This window comes from Microchirus variegatus (assembly GCF_963457635.1).
Source record: "Microchirus variegatus genome assembly, chromosome: 13".
In the NCBI taxonomy this organism is placed as follows: Eukaryota; Metazoa; Chordata; class Actinopteri; order Pleuronectiformes; family Soleidae; genus Microchirus; species Microchirus variegatus.
The window spans coordinates 20,752,475-20,771,130 of record NC_139814.1 but is presented as its reverse complement, the minus strand read 5'-3'; the positions used below and the strand labels follow the sequence as shown (position 1 = coordinate 20,771,130).

At 39.4% G+C, this 18,656-nt stretch overlaps 1 protein-coding gene across 1 annotated transcript in view; it reads left to right on the top strand.

Moving 5' to 3' along the window:
- nudcd1 (NudC domain containing 1) overlaps nucleotides 1-9,379 on the top strand; it is a gene marked incomplete at its 3' end in the record, with an annotated part of 30,965 nt that extends 21,586 nt beyond the window's left edge. The window contains exons 9-10 of the mRNA XM_083900198.1: nucleotides 6,971-7,130; nucleotides 9,090-9,379. Coding sequence (XP_083756324.1) covers nucleotides 6,971-7,130; nucleotides 9,090-9,379 — 450 coding nt within the window. The remainder of the gene's footprint in view (nucleotides 1-6,970; nucleotides 7,131-9,089) is intronic.
- Nucleotides 9,380-18,656: the final 9,277 nt, after the last annotated feature.

The window sequence follows — 18,656 nt, the reverse complement described above, 5'->3', positions numbered from 1 at the left end:
CCTCTTTTCTGAGATTTTCGAATAAATATTTTATTATTTCCCAAATACTTCTTCTCAATGTAACAGTATCAGTATCGCAGAACCAACAAAAATCCACTTTGTGGTCAGAGGATGGACAGATTTTTTTATATATATTATATTTATATGCTGTATTTCAGTGTGTTAGCATGCTTACATTGGCTAATTAGCACTTAATACATAGCTAGCAGTAATAAAAGCTCAATGACAGCAGCTGTTATTGCAGATGGTGTAATATTTATCATGTTTACCTTGTAATTTAGTGTGTTCCCATGCTAAGCAGTGGCTAATTAGCACGTAATGCTGACAGACACAGCTAGCAGGACCACGACACGAGCATAGCTCAAAAGCATAAATGCTAATATCAGCAGCCGTTTTAGCAGAAGATGTAATACTCAAAATTACAGCAGTGAATACACAGAAAAGTATATAGTGATTTACATTTTTACCATTGTATTTTAATCTATTAGCACTAAACGCTGACAGACATAGCAGGTTCACAACGCGAGCTCGGCTACAGTTCATAATAAAACACACAACATATTCATTTATATATTTTATTAATGCTTTTTCCAATTTCATTGAAACCAAATTCTCACTTTGCCCAATAAAAGACTATTTTCCATTAGTAAACAAAGAACGCACAAGCTAAGATTTTTACACAAAACCTTCAAGAGCTGGGGCTTGAAGGTTTGCTAACATTTTATTTGAAATTCTACCCATTCATAAACTCAACCTTGTACTCTTTTTAACACTTTTTTTTTTTTTTTTACTTAAAAATCAAACAGATTAATGAAAGTTGAATTCTGTCTTTGTTCCGTCCTGAACAGAACATTGGAAGGAAAAAACTGCCACAATCATTCCTCAGCTTTATTTTTCAAGGTGAAAAATTGCATGTGTTTACTTCAACACTGGTCGATGCATTTTTATCTCAAAACATCGTTGGATCCTAAATTCCTTAAATGGAATTGAGGAATTGGCGTCATAAAATTAAACGTATTTGTAGAAGCATATGTAACAAACTCTGTGTCGTGAAAATGCCAAATAATGAGCCAAGGTGAATGTTTGTCTCTGCCCAAACACCCGACAATGCAGTTTGCAAAAGCTGAGGTCATTCGTGGACGTTGGTCTTCGTCCAACGCTGATGCTCCCTCTTTCAGTTTCTGTTTCAATGGACAAAATAACCTCTGTGTTTATGGTAAAAAAAAAACACCACAAAGAAAATTCTGAGTGAAAAAGAAGCCATTCATTGTATAATGAAAGGCTGATAATGAGTATTAAATATAATGCACAGTGTCTGTGTCCAGGCTATGATGAAGAGTTGGAAGTGTATAAAAGCCCTTTATGTTTCATCCTCCATTTACGCTGCTAAAGTGCAGCCTGGCGAGCCGCTGCCTTATAATCCTATCTGTACACCGTCCTCCATTTGAAGGACAGTTTGGTCTGCATATGTGCGTGTGTATGTGAGTCACCTCCTATATGTTTGTCATACAGGAAGCCATCATTTTCTTTACTCTTCCCCATCACTGGATCCGCTTTAATCCTTCATTTGCTTTCTCATACCACTATGACAAACCTATCTTTCTCTTTTCTAATTTGCTTTTTGTTTTTACTCATAAGAAACACTTACTCACACACAGAAATACATACTTTATAACAGTCGCATTCAATTTAAAAGCACACAATAAGAATCTGAGGAAACTAAATAAATAATAGGATAGATATATTATTATTACATATATTATAAACAGGGTTCCCACAGGTCCTTGAAGTCCTTGAAAGTTTGTGATTTTTTGAAAATCATCATCAAGTTCTTGAATTTTGTTCAAGGAGGAAGTTAATAGATATTTAGGTAAATGTTAGGTAGATGTACGTACACTCTTAGAAATAAAAGTAGAACCATATAAAGTTATTCGGCTTGTCCTCATAAGAGAACCCTTTTTAAAACCCTTTATTCAGGATCGGGTTTTTTATGGGTTTTCTGGATCAAAATGGTTCTTACTGGAACCATTAGTGTTACCAAGAACCCTTGAAGAAATCCTGAAGAAAGGGTTTTTCAGAAGCAAATGGTTCCAGGTAGAACCTCATCTTTTGTAGAAGGACCCTTAGTGGACCGATTATTGGCCTGGCTGACATTAGGTCGATTATATGTATTTATGCTTTATTTTAACGATTTCCTGGTTCGGCACTGATGTTGGACGAAAAGGCCTGGCTCACAATCTCTGTTCCAGTTCATCCTAAAGGTGCTCGATTGGGTTGAGGTCAGTGCTCTGTGCGGTCCAAGGGTTTAAGGACCTTCCTCAGTTTGATGGAAACAAAAAGTTGGAAGCAAAGCATTGTCCATTTTGTCTTGGTGTGCTGAAGCGTTAAGATTGTCCTTGATTGGAGATAAGGGATCGAGATCAATGCTCGATTGAAGTTATCAAGTGATGGAAGCCTTGCTGACCCCGACATAAAGAGCTTTGCAGACACTCATTCAGATTTTCAAGGTTAATGCCTCGGCATGTACTGTATGTACTGCAGAAGTCTGAATGTCTAAATGATGACACCAGCCTGACGCAGTGTATCATAAGCTCCATTGTCATTGTGTTGCGTAAACGCCGGTGTGACGCCGCCGTTGACTCGAGTGTGTGAAGAGACAACGATGGTGTGAAACCCGTTTGTTCTCCGGTGGCGACAGGATAGCCGCGTCTCCACGAGACCGTCACGTTCTGAAAATCACACGTCGTCGTATCTGATGATATCTGACGTGACACCATATCTGCTTTCAGTGGAACTAAGTGCGTGGGTGGTTTTAAAAGGCTCATCGTCATGGACACGGAGAGAGAGTCTAAATAAACAGTTTTTTTTTTTTTCCCTTTTTGTCCTTCCTCGTTGTCCTGTGGCTGTGAAGGCGAGTGAGCAGCAGCAGCAGCCTCAACAGGAACATGACGCCAACAGTGAGGCGATGACAGAGAGTTGACATTTTGGCTGTTATTACAGACATCTGGCCTCTGTGTGCAGGTGCAAGTGCTTTTCATTTCGTAATGCCACTCTCTCATTTCCTGTCCTTCAAAGACTCTAAACCTCTTTGATGAAAATAAGTTTTCACTAAAAGCTTTTTTACAGACTGAGTCAGGCGACTCCCAGTAATTCACTCTCAGTACTTGTCTGTGCTGCTGACTCTAATTGTATGATTTATTTTATTATTATTATTATGGGCAAACAGAATCACAGTGCTACATATACGTTTGCTTTGGTTTATGCGCCGTTTTTACCAAATTCAAATATACCTTATTATTAGGACCCGAGTACGAGCATTAGGGCCCGGAAAAGGCTCAAAAATAGCCTTTTGTTTCTCTTCAGATTATTCTTATTCCTATTCCGATTGAAAGTTGCCCTCACTCTAAAGAGCCGTCCAGAATTTCTTGAGAATTTTTGACCAAACAGGAAGTCGGCCATGTTGGATTTGGTATCTATTTTGGCGCTTTGCACACACTTTGTAAATGACTGAACTCGTCTGAGCAGGTTTATCATTTGTAACAACATTTAAAAAAAAAAAAAGAAAAGAAATAGTACAAAAAATTAATTGTACTACACATGGCGTCTACACGAACAACCACTTAAACTGACATAGAACGGATTAATTTACTTTTAGAAACTGCTTCTCACTGCAGTTCTTGTTTCTGTTTTGTAGGTGTATAGATCAGATGCTCTATACATATATATATATTTATTTATTCTTCATTTTTTGGCAGTGGGAGAAACTAGAAACACTTCATCCATCTTTATTCACTGCATATTTTTTGGCTTAAATACATACATTTGATTGTGAAAATATCACACCAGACAGATTTACTTCCTTAGACATTAATAAAGGATATAAAACATGATATAATACAGTAAATGTTTCAGTAATTTAATTAAATGTATCCCCCTTCATTCTATGTCTGCAGTATTTTATTAATAACATTTAACTTCTTAAATGGTAGACTGCTGTAGTGAAGTGCAGTGTCATTCATTTTAAAAACCCTTGCCATACTGAGCTTTTCTTTGGTATTTTTTTATTCCTCATCTTGAATTAATTTTCTCCTTTACACTATTTTTTTTCTCACCGGAATCAGTGAGAATTGATTTTCTGTCTTTTAAAATGTAATCTTGTGCTCGGTTTGGCTTCGAGCAGCGAAATCCTCGTCATTCAATAATGATTTTTGTCAAGCAGTAGCTCAGACTCTCTGCTGTTATTATATAGTTACTGATTCTCTGTTCACTTCGTGTTGGTATGTCTTTTTCTTAAGGGGAAAGACATGAAGCCTCCTAGGTGAGAAAATAAGGTTTTTCTGTCAAATAATGAGAGGGGGAAAAAGGCCAGTACAAGGTGTCAGAGGAAATGGCTTTGATAGAGTCAGTCATACACTTTATTAGTCACCGTATAACACTGCTTAGTCACTGACTTTGAAAAGGCAAAAAAGCAATTTAACAGTATCCGGTATCCTGAGTATGTGTGCGTGTGTTCGAATAGTTTTGCTTTGGTGATTTAATTTTTAATAAAAAAAGGGCAGGTGGAGGTGGAGGCTTTTACTCCCTCTGCTGACACATAAAGACAACTTTCTTTTCAGACGTCTGTCCAAGAGAGTCGTACTGTCGGATGTCACACTCATGACTCTTCCGATGACGACACTCTCTGACCAATCGGTGACCGGCAGTCTATTGACGTCAAATTTCCACAACACCACATGTAGCATTTTTGTATTAACGCCTAAAAAAGTTTGCTGTGTTTCGCACATGACTTGTAGAAACCTCGTCAAAAAAAGCACCAGGTACTATCCCTAAAAAAACAAAAGCAAAAACTTGAACTAGAAAAGCACTCGGAGAGCGCAGACCTCCACCAAGGCAGCTCAGCCCCCCATCCCCCACGGATCACGCCAAAAAATTTAATCACTTGTTCCTGGTCACATTGCAGACATTTCCTGAAAATTTCATCAAAATCCTTCCGCGACTTTTCGAGTTATGTTGCTAACAGACAAACAAACACACTCCGGTGAAAACATACCTCCTTGGCGGAAGTTAATTTTATAGAATAGAGAATAGAATAAAATATCTTTAATTGTCATTGCAAAGTACAACAAAATTGAGGTAGAAACCCTTGCATCAGTGCAAAAAATAGAAAGTAGAGAATTTTCTGTTGCAATTTCAATTGTATAATGACAATAAAGATTATTTATTTCCCTTCCTTTTAAAAACTAAAAACAACAAACAAACACTAGAGTCGAGCCGATTTGTGCTAGAAACGTAGAAATCTTATCTCCACAGTCGGGTTAAGCACCTTGTCGTTAAACTGTATTTATTATCGCGCTTTGCTGTCGCTCGTTTGACTCCGAATCAGCGGGCTTCACTGGAGTGCGTCGCTCACGACTGTCGCAGGCTCTCAGTCAAACACACAAGTGGCAAGAAAATGAGTTTTTTGAGTGGAGGAGTGATGGTTCGCTAAATGGCTTGTCAATGTGCGCACGCCATCAAGCATCCACCACCACCACCAACAACAACATATGGGCTGGTTCATGCTGAAGTTTCAATGCCTGTCAAGTGTCTGCGGAGATGGACGAGGCTGCGCTGCCTGACAGACGCGGAGACGCGTCGGCGGGCGTATTCAAGGACAGGAGGTGTGTGTTGACTCAGAGTGTCGAGGATCAGTGTGAAGCGGGCAGATGTCGAAGAGCGATAGTGTCACAGCAATGGTCATTTTCTGTCCCAGACAAATGGGAGGCAGAGGCCAAAATAGCAGCAAGCGCTCACACTGAGCTGTTTCGTCAAGCACGTTTATCAGAGTGAGATGACTGCGCGGCAAATAAATAGACTTTTATGGCTGTTATCACACCGCCATCGAGACAGAGCCTCGGCGAGTACGGCCGGGGTCAATTTCAAGATGGAGAATGGCCTCTGATGGGAATCTCTCATGTGGGAAGAAGCATGTAGAGAATTGAGAGAGTTATTGATGTTTTTTATCATCTTGTATCAATGACATAAACAGAGGAACAACAATCCTGTGAAAAGTAGTTGGAATCAAAACATTTTTCTAATATTTTCAAACTGGAGTTTTATTCTTTGTGAGATCAAGATCTTCTTTTTTTTTTCCCAAGAGAGACCCGAGAACAAAGAGATGAGACTTGAATCATAAAATACATGAAATATTAAAATGACATAGCATGCAATCGGTGTGTAACACTTTTGTGGACATTAAGATACAAAAGACCAATGTTAAGGGTAAAATGTATTATATAGGGCCCACGGATGGTGTAGTGGTTAGCACTCTTGCCTTTGCAGCAAGAAGACCCAGGTCCAAAAACATGCGATATGTGGATTAGGTGAATTGGTCACTCTATTGACCGTAGGTGTGAGTGTGTGAGTGAATGGTTGTTTGTCTCTATATGTGGCCCTGTGATGGACTGGCGAACTGTCCATGGGTGTACCCCACCTATCGCCCAATATCAGCTGAGATAGGTCCAGCACCCCCTGCTACCCTCCGGTGGAGGATAATGGTAGATAATGGATGGATGGATGGATGGAAATTTATTATATAATTAATGAATGGATATATATATATATAGGAAGATATGGTAGCATGTAAACAAACAGGGGGGGGGGGAAGGTTCCCAAAGGCTGGGTTGAGACCCAAAGTTGGGTCGCGGTTGATTTTTCTTTGGGTTCCCAATCAAATTTGCTCCAACCTTATAATTTAAGATTTATATGTATATGTTATAAATTATGTGCTTTAAAATACTTTTCAATAAATTTTATGAAACATCAATTGTATTAGCTATTAGCTAACACAGTGTTAGCCTCAGAAGAGGTGGTTTATTTACCCACCAGTAAAACACTAGCACCTGTACCCCTATTTCTCTTATTTGACATATTTATACAGTAGTTTTCTACATGGTAACAACAAATATTATCTCTCTCTGTGTGTGTCCAGGTGAATCTGAGCAGCCATCAGTATCTGTTCACCGTGGACGTGAATCCCTCGGAAATGCCCTGCCTCTGCCTCCGACACGACGTGGACGCTCTGGTGTGGCAGCCGCGTCCCGAGCAGCCGGGTAACATGTGGGAGCACGTGGCCACCTTCAACGCCCTGGGTAAGAGTTTAAAAAAGGGTCTAACACGTGGGAATTAGTGACCCCTAATGGTGAGACTGCAGATTGTGCATCAGTTACTGTGTGCAGATTTGGCTGCTGCAGAAACTTGGTGGCACAAGATGGCTGCCACAGTGAAGCAAGGCCCCTTTGTCCGATGTCCATGTAAAAAAGCTTTTGTATCGTCAGAATTGGTGTATTTCTGTGGCAGCACTACAGCGCCACACACAGGCCTAGCATATACGCTTCAGCGTTTTGAGACCTTTGTGTCTATGGATACATTCTTGGAACAATTCCGTGTTTATGGAAAACAAAAGTATCATATTGGGAAATGCCTGTTTCCATGTGGCTGAGGCCTTAGTTTACTGTGTTCAAGGCAGACAAACAAACCACGTGACAATGGTACGTGTTGAGCTACACAAAGAAAAAAGACAGTTGACAGTTGTTTGATTCTTAATCACAACATGGCTTCTCAATCGTTGCATCTTAACAGTCATTTCCATGAATAAATAAATCATGAAGATTTGACATTTTTGGAGTCCTTCAAACAAACAAAATCTATTTTCTCATCTGTGATTCCTGCTGCACTGCAGAGTTTCATCATCTTGGTGTTTTGACACACACTTTATCTTGATCAAATAACTGCAGTCTCTTTGGATTTGGACGTTACACTCGGCTGTGCTGTGATTAATTGTCCTCGCTCTTCTCTCTAATCTCTATGCCGACTTTATTCTCTCGTTTTGACAGACTGCGTGATGTTTACTAGTACAGTACCCATATTCTTTTACTGATATCTCTTGGATTTCATATCCAAACATGGCCAAAGTTGGAACTGCACACACTGGTGCCTTTTATGAAGTCACCTGCCAAGTTTTAATCCCATCAAGCGAACCGTTTGACAGTTATGGGGTTAAAAGGGACCGACTTTCCTCACATTTATAGGTAGATGTGAGCGGTCCAGTCATCTTATCTTCTCTTATTAGCCTGAGCACGAGCGTGTGATCAGAGGTTTCACTGAACATCAGTCTCATTTCCATTTTTGATAAATCATCGCAGCTCCAGCTGAATAATTCATCCTCAAAGCCATTAACTCTGTTTACATCTGCCGTCCCGCGGCTCCGCTGCCTGCAGCGCTGCACTGGAGAAGACGGAGGAGCGTCTTAAATGGCTGCAGTCGACGATGAGAGGGAGTTAACGCCGACACTGATTGTAGCTTGAAAGAGACATGGATGTTGTTTGAAAACAGGGTCATTAACAGATCTCTCTCCCTATGGTGCACATTAACCATTCAAATCAGTCTGCGTGATGTGGAGGATTAGATTTTGCTTCACGGATTAAGCTCTCGTGAGAATCTTGGCTTAGACTCAACCCTGTGTTTCCAGCACTGTTTTTTTAAAGGTTTCAACCATTTATCGATTACTCATTTTAATTATGTTTAATAATTAAAACAAGCCCTTTTGACTTTTTTAGCTTCTTAAATGTGAATATGTTTTGTATTATTTGCTGAAGAAACAAGACATTTGAGATCATCAAGCTCACAATCGATCGCAATTTCAATATCTATCGCCCCCCTGTGGACTTCTGAGTAATCAATGAAAGGATTAAAGGCGCCATATGTAAGAATGTGGCCAAAAAGGGTTACTACACTCAAATTGAAAATAGGTCTTTTAGGTTTTATTTTCTCTGTCATTGGAGACTCTACTGACTGCAGTGATTTGTAGACGGTGGTAGGTGGCGCCACATGCCAAAACATGATTTCAAAACATAAACATGATTTGCGGTTTGCTAAAGTTTTTTTTTATTTTGGCTGTACTGGCAGTTTGTTATATGAACATTATTCCTCAGTCTCTGTGACATATTAGGAGGATTTTACGGCCAGTTGCTTTAGATTTATTACATAATGCACCTTTAAAGTTACAATGTGCACGTTTCTGAACCGATTCATTCTCCCATTTTTCGCAGGATACGTCCAGGCGTCCAAACAAGCCAAGAAATTTGCATCCTGCGCTCCGAACTTTTCCTACTCTTCGATTTGCGAGTGTCTCTGTCGCGCCTTCATCTACCGCCAGCCGTCGCCCGTGGAGACGGTGCTCTTCAACCGGAAGCAGGGACGCCAGGTGGGTCAGGTTGCCAAGCAACAGGTGGCCAGTCTGGACTGCGACAAACCCATCCTGGGCTTCAGAGCGACCAATGAAAGACTGTACGTCCTGACCCCTGGTAACCTCTTTGTTCTTAAGGTCAATAATAATTAAGTTAAATCGTCCCTAAAAGCCTCTCATTCCACACTGAACATTTGTTTTCTTCTACAACAACAACAACAAAAAGACTATACCTGTCAACAATGAGCACTTATGTTGCAAATCTTCATTTGCAGTTTGGAAAATATCAACAAAACCATAATAAATATTCATAAGCTGATGTTTTTAAACATTTATTGGGGAAAAAAGTTATTGAATAATATTAATGACACCGTTTTCTCATGGATATTATCATCTCATACTGGATTATTCATAAATCTACATTTCATACATACAGCAAAGTGACCAGTAGGCGACATTTTGTTGTAATTTTTGGTCAATATTATCCATTTTTTTTACTTTGAACTGTCCTGCGGTTAGTTAGAGAGAGACAGTGCGCCTCCTATTGGCCCGGCCCTGAGATGCAGCTGTATTTGCTTTTCACTGTTCTATAAAGGAAAAAGGATAGGACAAAGGACAAAAACAGATAGATACTTAATTCAATAAGACCTTGTCATTATGGGCCTTTCAGAGATTGACTGATTACCTCGGGGTCATCTGTCGTGTGTGAAGAGCGTGCACCTGTTCATGCTCATCTGGTGGGCGGAGCCTAGGACACATTTTAATGGTGATATTGTAGATTGTAACAACAACGTAGGACTTTTCCACTCACTATCCACTTACCTAAGCTCTTCAGAGGGGCTGTCACTTTCTTTTGTAGAGATTATTTGACGTTTTTTAATCTAACCCTTGGTTAAAGTGACCGCCCTACACATCAGGGAACTACGGTGGCCTTTGTTTACGCCATAAGCTTCTGCTTTAAAGTGTTCGTCCATTCAGGCTACTGGTTTTACTTACAGTATGTATAATATCAAACATTTATTTGAAGGCTACGAGAACCAAATGATTTCTTCTGAGGGTTGTGAACAGTATCTTAGCTCTTCCTAGGACTGCACTATTCCGGAATGAGATTTCAGATGGTGTCGCTGGACTCTGTTGGATCCACTCTCTCCCAGTTTGGAGGTTCCACCCTCTTGTTCTCCTATCACCAGCCCTTGATATTTCTCAATCTTACCCACATCTATCACCACTGCTTGATACTTCCTGCCAATAAAAACCAAAGGACCGTGAACGCATGAGTACAAACGTATACAAATATCAATACATTCACAGTGCAAGAAACTGTACATCTGATGATGAATGAGTAGTTCTCTGAAGGCTTTGCGTGTTGTCAGATGGTCAGTGGGGAGTAGGAGGCTGGAGGGGGAGGAAATCCTTCACACACATGTCCATTTTTATTCACATTCATTTGCATAAACACGTTTTACAAATCACACTTGGCTCTTTTTGCCTTTGACTCCATCTTGGACGGACTCGAGCGGGACAAACGTTCAATCAAGTCATTTACCAAATGACCTTAAACTCTTTCTGTGGCTGTGACGAAACACAGCACTGTTAATAAACGCTCAAGCTATTATTAGAAGCCCCGCAGATGGAATGTGATGCACCGCTACTTAAGAAACCTTGGACAGATAATGGAAAAAAGTTCATGTTTTAACCTTTTGTACGTTCTCCGTGTTTATCTGAAAGGTAAAATCCTGCCGATAAACAAACATTTCTGTTTTCTTTGCTCAAGACTGACATTTTCTTTTCCCCCGTTCTGAGAAACCCTGAAGAAGACCTCTCGTCCTCGTCGACCTCCTAATAGATATGAAAAGATTCAACACGGGCGATAATGGACTCCAAAAAAAAAATAGATTCCACTTCCTCTTCTTTCTATTTCATTCAATTAAAAACATGAACAGCACTGAGATACAAAACCAGAGAAAATAAAGGGATAAATGTTTTTTTCGGAATGTGATGCAGCCTCAGACACGGATGAGTGCTCTCACTGAAAACATGGCTGTCAGCGGGGACTTTAGCCACTTTACACAAGGCTCACGTAAGAAAAACGTCGGCCGTCTTCACCCTGGAATATCCTGAGAACCTGTTTGCTTGTTATTTTGCCATTAAACCAACTTTTCCGACTGGAAAATCAGCAATGTTACACCTCGGCACACGGGAGATGTTGAACCACTGCTGTCACTGAGTTCATATGCGTCATTTGGTGACTTCATGCTTTAAAAATCCTTTGTTTGGATTGACTTAGGCGACAAAGTTACCACACAAGGCAGAAGCTCCTGTGTCCATGTGAGCTAAAAACACTGATTTTCTCCATGGACTTCGGTGCAGGAAAGTAATCGGTTGATAAACGTTTATTTCCAGTCAAAAAAGGTTGTCCAAAAACAAGATAAAGAGGCAAACATAATCCTAAAGTCTGGAAGAGGATTAGGGCCACACAGGGAAAAAATATTTGAGTTCTGAGTTTCTGAGAATAAAGTCAGAATTCTGAGGATAAAGTCAGAAATTCTGAGTTTTAAAGTCAGATATTCTGAGTTTTAAAGTCAGAATTCTGAGGATATGTCAGAATTTTGAGAGTAAAGACAAATTCTGAATATAAAGTCAGAATTCTGAATTTAAAGTCAGAGTTCTAAGTTTTAAAGTCAGAATTATGAATTTAAAGTTAGAACTAAAATGTTGTCTAGATAGACTTAAGCAGGTTTATCTTTTATCAAGTTCTTGGCAGCCACGTTTTCAGTGAAGAGAATAAACGTCGGGATGAGCCGATGTGAGAAAAACGTAAAATCCGATGCGTTCATTAAAGCCTAAATGTCACGTAAATGCTTCACTAAGCACACACTTGGTTTAGTGATGCGCTCAGACAGTTCAGCAGTTTGCTTAAGAAATTAATTTAAAAGATGTCAAAAGACTGTATCAGGCTGATGTTATCGGACGATTCTCCAGATTGTGATGGTGGTATCAAACACAGAAAAACTTGTTTTTTTAAATTCCTGTCAGTGTCTTTTTTTTTTCCATTCAGTTGAAGCGAGCAATGACCCAGACTCCGGTCTTATGGTGTATGACATTCGGAAAGGATTGAGGAACTGCTCAAATTGCTCAAATGGCCAGTGATGTATGAACTGGAACAACTCGAGGAAGAGAGTGCACATCGTCTTGTCCAAGTCAAAAGCTTCACAGTTCAACAGTCTTCATCAGGATGAGCAATTTTGTGAAGACTGCAATTTGCGTCCTCGTCTCCCCCCCAGAGTCCTGACGCTCTCTGAGGAGACTCAACCACACGACGGCTGATGGGTAACCGTTGTTATCTCTTAACTCTGTCATTGTTTTCCACAAGAAAATCCTTTTTTTTTTTTTTTTTTTTTTTACTCCCACGTTGATCTAATTATTGATTTACAATTGAATTAGACTCCGCTCCTTGTTTTTATTAGCTTTACCAGCATCCCTAAATTGCTTGGAGGCGATCTTTCGGTTCCACTAATGTCTCTGAGGACGAGCTCTATTTGCTCAAACACTGAGAGGAAAAAAAGTGTCATGGAGCCGTCTGACACGGAGAATTGGATAGTAAGTGCTCGCCGTGTGTGTGCGTCCCCCAGGCTTTTAAAAAAAACTTTAATAAAAGACCATTTCTGAGATTGATAGTCTGACTCTTTCGCTTTCTATCTCAGATTTAATCAGCTCTTCTGAATAAGTTCAATTGGCTGCAGGGTCAGGGAACCTGATCAGGCTCTAAATTAAAGTCGGCTTTCCTGAGACGACGACGACAGCAGCTGATACGGCTCATATTGTTGCTTTCAATCACGCTGTGCAATAAAGGTATGCGCTCGGGTTATTAATGCACGCGTCAAATCAGCCGCACACTGAGTCGTATGGCATTTAAGTTGTCGTTTTGATGAGTTTGATCAGCTGCACTCAGAGAAGCAGTTTGTCGACAGGATTTGAACCACCACCCTGTTTGCTGTGAGGTGACACTGTAACCGCTTCACCACAGTGATGGATATGGAAAAACCTGTGTAATGATGCCGCGAACCATCGCTTGTCCAGATTCAGAGCGTGACGCAAATCAATGAAAGTGGACGCCATCGCTGAAGCTGTGTCAGCACATTCAGTCCTTGAATATCCTGATCCTGGAAAGTCCTTGAAAAGACCTTGAATTTGATGTCGACCAAGGTGTGGGAACACTGGACCGTGTAATTATTGGTCTATCTTAAATTAATAAAGTGTTATACAACCCTTAAAACCCTACCCCTGTTATATATAAGTGCAAAAGGTGACACTTTCATCTTTCTATTGAAGAAAACTGAATCTGCTCCCCTGAGTGAAGCTGCTGCTGTAATTGGCACCTTGAAAAAAAAAAAAAAAAAAAAAGATTGAACAATTAAAGTAAACAAACTCACATATTCATTCTGTCAGACAATCACACTGTGGCTCAATTGTAACCCGGCTGATTGCACATTCTTCTGTGGTGAATGGAGCTCGCTGATGCGATCGGTGGACGATTCGGCGTGGACGTCACCGTGCACGTGCGGTCGTCTTTCCACACGGGTTAGGAAACGTGACTGCGTTGCATGTGCACGTTGTTGTCGCGGCTTTAATGAGACACTTTATACACTGCTGTTATATCTGTCCTGTAATTATAAAGTGACTGCCATGAGGTGTTAGAGTAGCTCGTAGCTGGACACATTCACCCTCGGACCATAAACTGTTGATAATTGAACTTTAGAGATGATATTTATATATTTATATGAACTGACTTTGGTCTCAAAAACAAAAAATTGAAAATATTTGCAAACCTCTTAAGGAATAATTTTAAGGAATTTTTTGCAATTCAGGAAATGATCCATTTGCCCTGATGCACTTTGACAGTGAACTGACTTTCTTCTCAAAAACAAAAAGTATCTCGGAATGACTTGAAATTTATCATCATAATAGTCTGCATCGCCCTGAACAAGGATTCGTTGAAAATATTTGCAAACTTCTTAAGAAATAATTTTAATGAATTTTTGAAATTCAGGAAATGATCCATTTGCCCTGATGCACTTTGACAGTGAGCTGACTTTCAATTAAATAACATTCTGTCTTTTATAGACTTACTTTTGAGTAAAGTGTTAATTATAGAGACTTTAGAGATGATATTTATGGTGATTTCTATTTCCAGGTTAGACTCCCTCTTCTTTTTGACATTATCATAAAGATATATTAAAGTTGAGCATCTTTAGCAGGAAAAATCCTAATGTTCAATGTTTTTTTTCTTCTTGTCATAAAAGACCTGCAAATGAAAAGCCAAGTAGGACAATAAAATTGCAACCAGGTAACGTAGCACGGCCACTTGGTTTACTTCATTTAAATGTGTGATGTGAGACGAGTTTTCCGTCACGGTCTCTCCACACACCGCGTTTTCCTTCCGTGTCTAATTACCCCTAAAAGCCCAAGCTGCGACCTCGTTGCAGTAGAGCTGTAATCACACCAACCCTTGTCTTTGTTGTTGTCTCTGTCCGCGGTGTCATGACGAACATTACAGTGCCATTATGGCGGAACAAGCTCCTTTTTATTGTATTATTTCATAGCTAATGAGGCAGAAAGTTTCTTATCTGGTCACACCTCTCGCTGCACGTCCTCCCTCATTTTCCTCTCCTCTGACTCTACCACACCTCCTCCTCGCTGCCGCATCTCACTCTGTCGACTTTACTCTTCGCCGCAGCCTCTCCTTATTTGCACCTTGTCTGTTTTGACACTTGATTGAGCTGAATTCAGACAAGTTAATATTATAGCACAGATAAAGCTGTTCGGGTTCACTAATGTGATTCGTTTAATTCAAGGCCTGCATCCCTCAAATGTTTTCTTAATTATATCCTGTCATACTAGAACATCGTTTTTAGTACTAATCAGTTTTCTTTTCTACCTGATTGCTGTTTTCTTCTCGCCATATCCCTGAAATCACATGTCAATCACAGCGTTTGGCAGCAGTCTCTTATATGGATTTTTGTGTCCCTGAGTGGTGCACTAAATATTTTAAGGGTGATGAAGGTTGTGTGGGCTTCAAGTTATTAACCCATCACACCTTCAACTCTTAATATTGTTTGAGTGAAAGAAGAAAAAACAGCAGAAATAAACACCGTACATTCAAAAACAAACAAACAAAACATCACTATCATTATTTGACGCTCAATATCTGCCAATTCACCTATGATTTGAACACACTGGACCTTTTAAAATGAGTCAATTTAGATTAAACTCGTCTACACCTTCGTACGAGCCACTCAGCACATATTGCTTTGTAAATGATAGTGATAATGACACAGGGGCACAGTGATCACAAACCTCCATTTTATCCTGGTATATAAACAGTTCAATGTCTCTGTGGACCATCTGTCTGCTCTCTCTAGTGTTTTATAGCCGTTTTCACCTCTGAGACCTGAGCCGACTGCAGACCAGCATCTGTGAAAGAGTCAGGAACAATTTTTTTTTTCACTCTAGAGAAATTGTATGACGCCTTTTTGAAATTGCACTCACACAGGTTTTAGTTGTTTTGTTTTTTTTCCTGTGATGGCTGTAAATTAACAGTTTACTGAAACTGCTCTCAGGCAATTTGTAGAAAGCGGCGTCCTGTAGATATGATGGTGTTATTATAAATCCAATGTTTGAACACAGATGTCGTGTGATCATAGGGCAATGATGGGAGGAAAGATGTGCTTTGATACACATTCTCCACTTATGTCGTTTCATTTTTAAACCATTTATCATATGCGGTATTTATCATGGCCAGTTTTACAGATACTTGAATAAAAGTCATATCTGATATAAAATGATTTAGAAGTAAACTTCTTCAGATAGATTTTGTTTGATAGTAACGAGTAGCCAATGTTTTGGAGTAAAAGTACAAAATGTATTTCGTTTACGTTCCCTTTACTTTTAGCTCCATTTTGGTCACTTCCAAGGAAAATAACTGGCTCATCAAATGCCAATAGAGCTCAACTTTGTGTTTGCTTCACCAGTTAGCTCTCGTTAGCATGAGCTTCTAGCTAAAAGAAACAGCTGGCTCCTCAGCACCACATGTTGAACAGAGTTAGCCACTAGCTGCTAATTTGGCCGCAAATTATGTCTTAAGCAGCTAGGACGTTTAGGAAACAGCAATTACCTTAAAGCAGGTCTGGTAAATTTATAAACTTTACTTAACTATAATGTTGGTATTATAAATCGGAAATTTAATCTATTTTTTTTAAAAGACATATAGATTCAGCTAGCTGCCTGTTAGCATGTGCTAATGAGCAGGGAGCTAATGCTGGCTAGCTGCTCAGCACCGTGTTTTACAGAGTTAGCCACTAGCCGCTAAATGCCCCAATGCGTTAAGCAGCTATAGTGAGGTTATAACAAAGCGATTACCTTAAACTTAAAGGAGTCTAATACGTTTTATATCAAATAGGTTTAAACAGGTTTATCTATAACTATCTATAAGGTTTAGCCAGCAACTTTGAATCTTGGGTTGTTTACAGACATAAGACTAAGCATCCAATATTATTTTTTTTATCCGAAATATATAGAGAGAAAGAAAATAATTCCCAGAAGCAACTTTATTTAGGACAAAAAAGGGATAAAATATACAAATCAACTATATATATCAACATCTTCACAAGATCACATAATTCTAAAAAAGAATAGCATATCGCGAAAAATCATTACTCTATTGTCTTCCTGTGTGTCAGTGAAAGTAAGAATGGCATAAAAAATATACAGACACTGTTTCTTTTCAGCTTGATAATTGCCGTCAATAATAATAACAATCACTTTGAATACACAGGGAACATACACAAGTGCATACATCTACTGATACTCAAGGCATTAACAGCACTGGCACAATCATGATAAACAAACACTGCAGCTGTTATTTGATATGTTCCATATACAGAAGTGAATGGAAAACCCTGTTATTATTGAGTGAAAGCTGCGTCTTCTGCTGCTGCACAACTATACTGTTTTTCCCCCGTGTGTGTATGTGTGTGTGTGTGTGTGTTAAACTGTGCTGTGAAGCAGCCACTGATAAAATGACAGAAAGCACCACAAAGAGCCAAAAACGATAAGTTCACTTTGCTTCGGCCTGGAATCACAAACACTGACGCTTCGGTGGAACTCGCAGTGCTTTACACACACAATACTGCAGCTCTGTAACACTATATATAATCTATACTCATGTGTTTAAGACCAATGCTGCTCAAAACTGTAGAATTACCATAATTAACATATTCAATGTCATTATTTTTTAAAGGGTTTTTGAGTTGCAAGAGTGTTGTTTATCACGTTAAAATTTCATGAAGATGAATACATTCATTTGTGCTTCTGTAAAGGTTATGAACAGGAGCAACAGCATTGGTGCAGGTGTGTCTGTAAACGGTGACATCACAAGTGGGTGTGGCCACAGGTGCAACACACATTAAACCAGGGATTCATTTATAGTGAATGTTAATACGTTAAGAAACTACACAATTATTGATGACACTAACCACAAAACCCTAACATGGAATATATATATTTTTACGCAATTTTCTGATATTTTATGTACGATACAACTAATAATCGATTTATTTCCGCCATTTTATTTACTCAGATGTGGGTAGGTAGGATCTGCTTAATTAATCAATTTACATTAAAACATTTCTCAATTCTTCTGATTCGACTCATTTTTCATCCACAGCTTCGTGTTCTTTTTTTTTTTTTTAACAGCCACTGCGACAGAAAATCTTATTCCCCCGCTCTCAGTCTCACCTTGAAACAACACATTGATATTCCGCACTTCTTAACAGGTAACTAGAGAAAAGAAAAAGTATTTGTTATGCATTTTGCATACTGGAATCCTCGTCTCTCAATCCCTTATGAGTTTCCTGATCAGAATACATGCTTGACAACAGTTACACAAACCCAAAAAAACACACATACAATCACACGACAACAATTCATCAGTACTCACAAAATTATAAACCCCCGCTTTTTTTTTTTTTTTTTTCCAGAATATGCCACAGAATTAGGATGGAAAATATTCAGCATAAATGAAGATGAAGACGGGCTTGGTTTCCACAATGTGCTCAAGGCTGTTTCCACGTCCTTCACGGTACAAATAAGGCCTGTGTTGTGAAGTGAAGGTTTCAGGTGTGTGCGATTCACGCTTTTCATGGAGCGAGAGGAGGAGAGACGGGCGGCAAACCGGTGCAAAGGGTGAAGGTTTTTCCCTTTTTCTTTATTATATTTCCTCAGCAATTTGACTCGCTGTTTGTGCAGGAGTGTTGTCAGATCACTCACCCGGGACTTAAAGCTGGACTAGTTTGGAAGTGGACTCCTGCACCTCCTTTAGATTCTGTTTATATCATCGTGGAGATCAGACTTGTGACAAGAGGGACTTTGA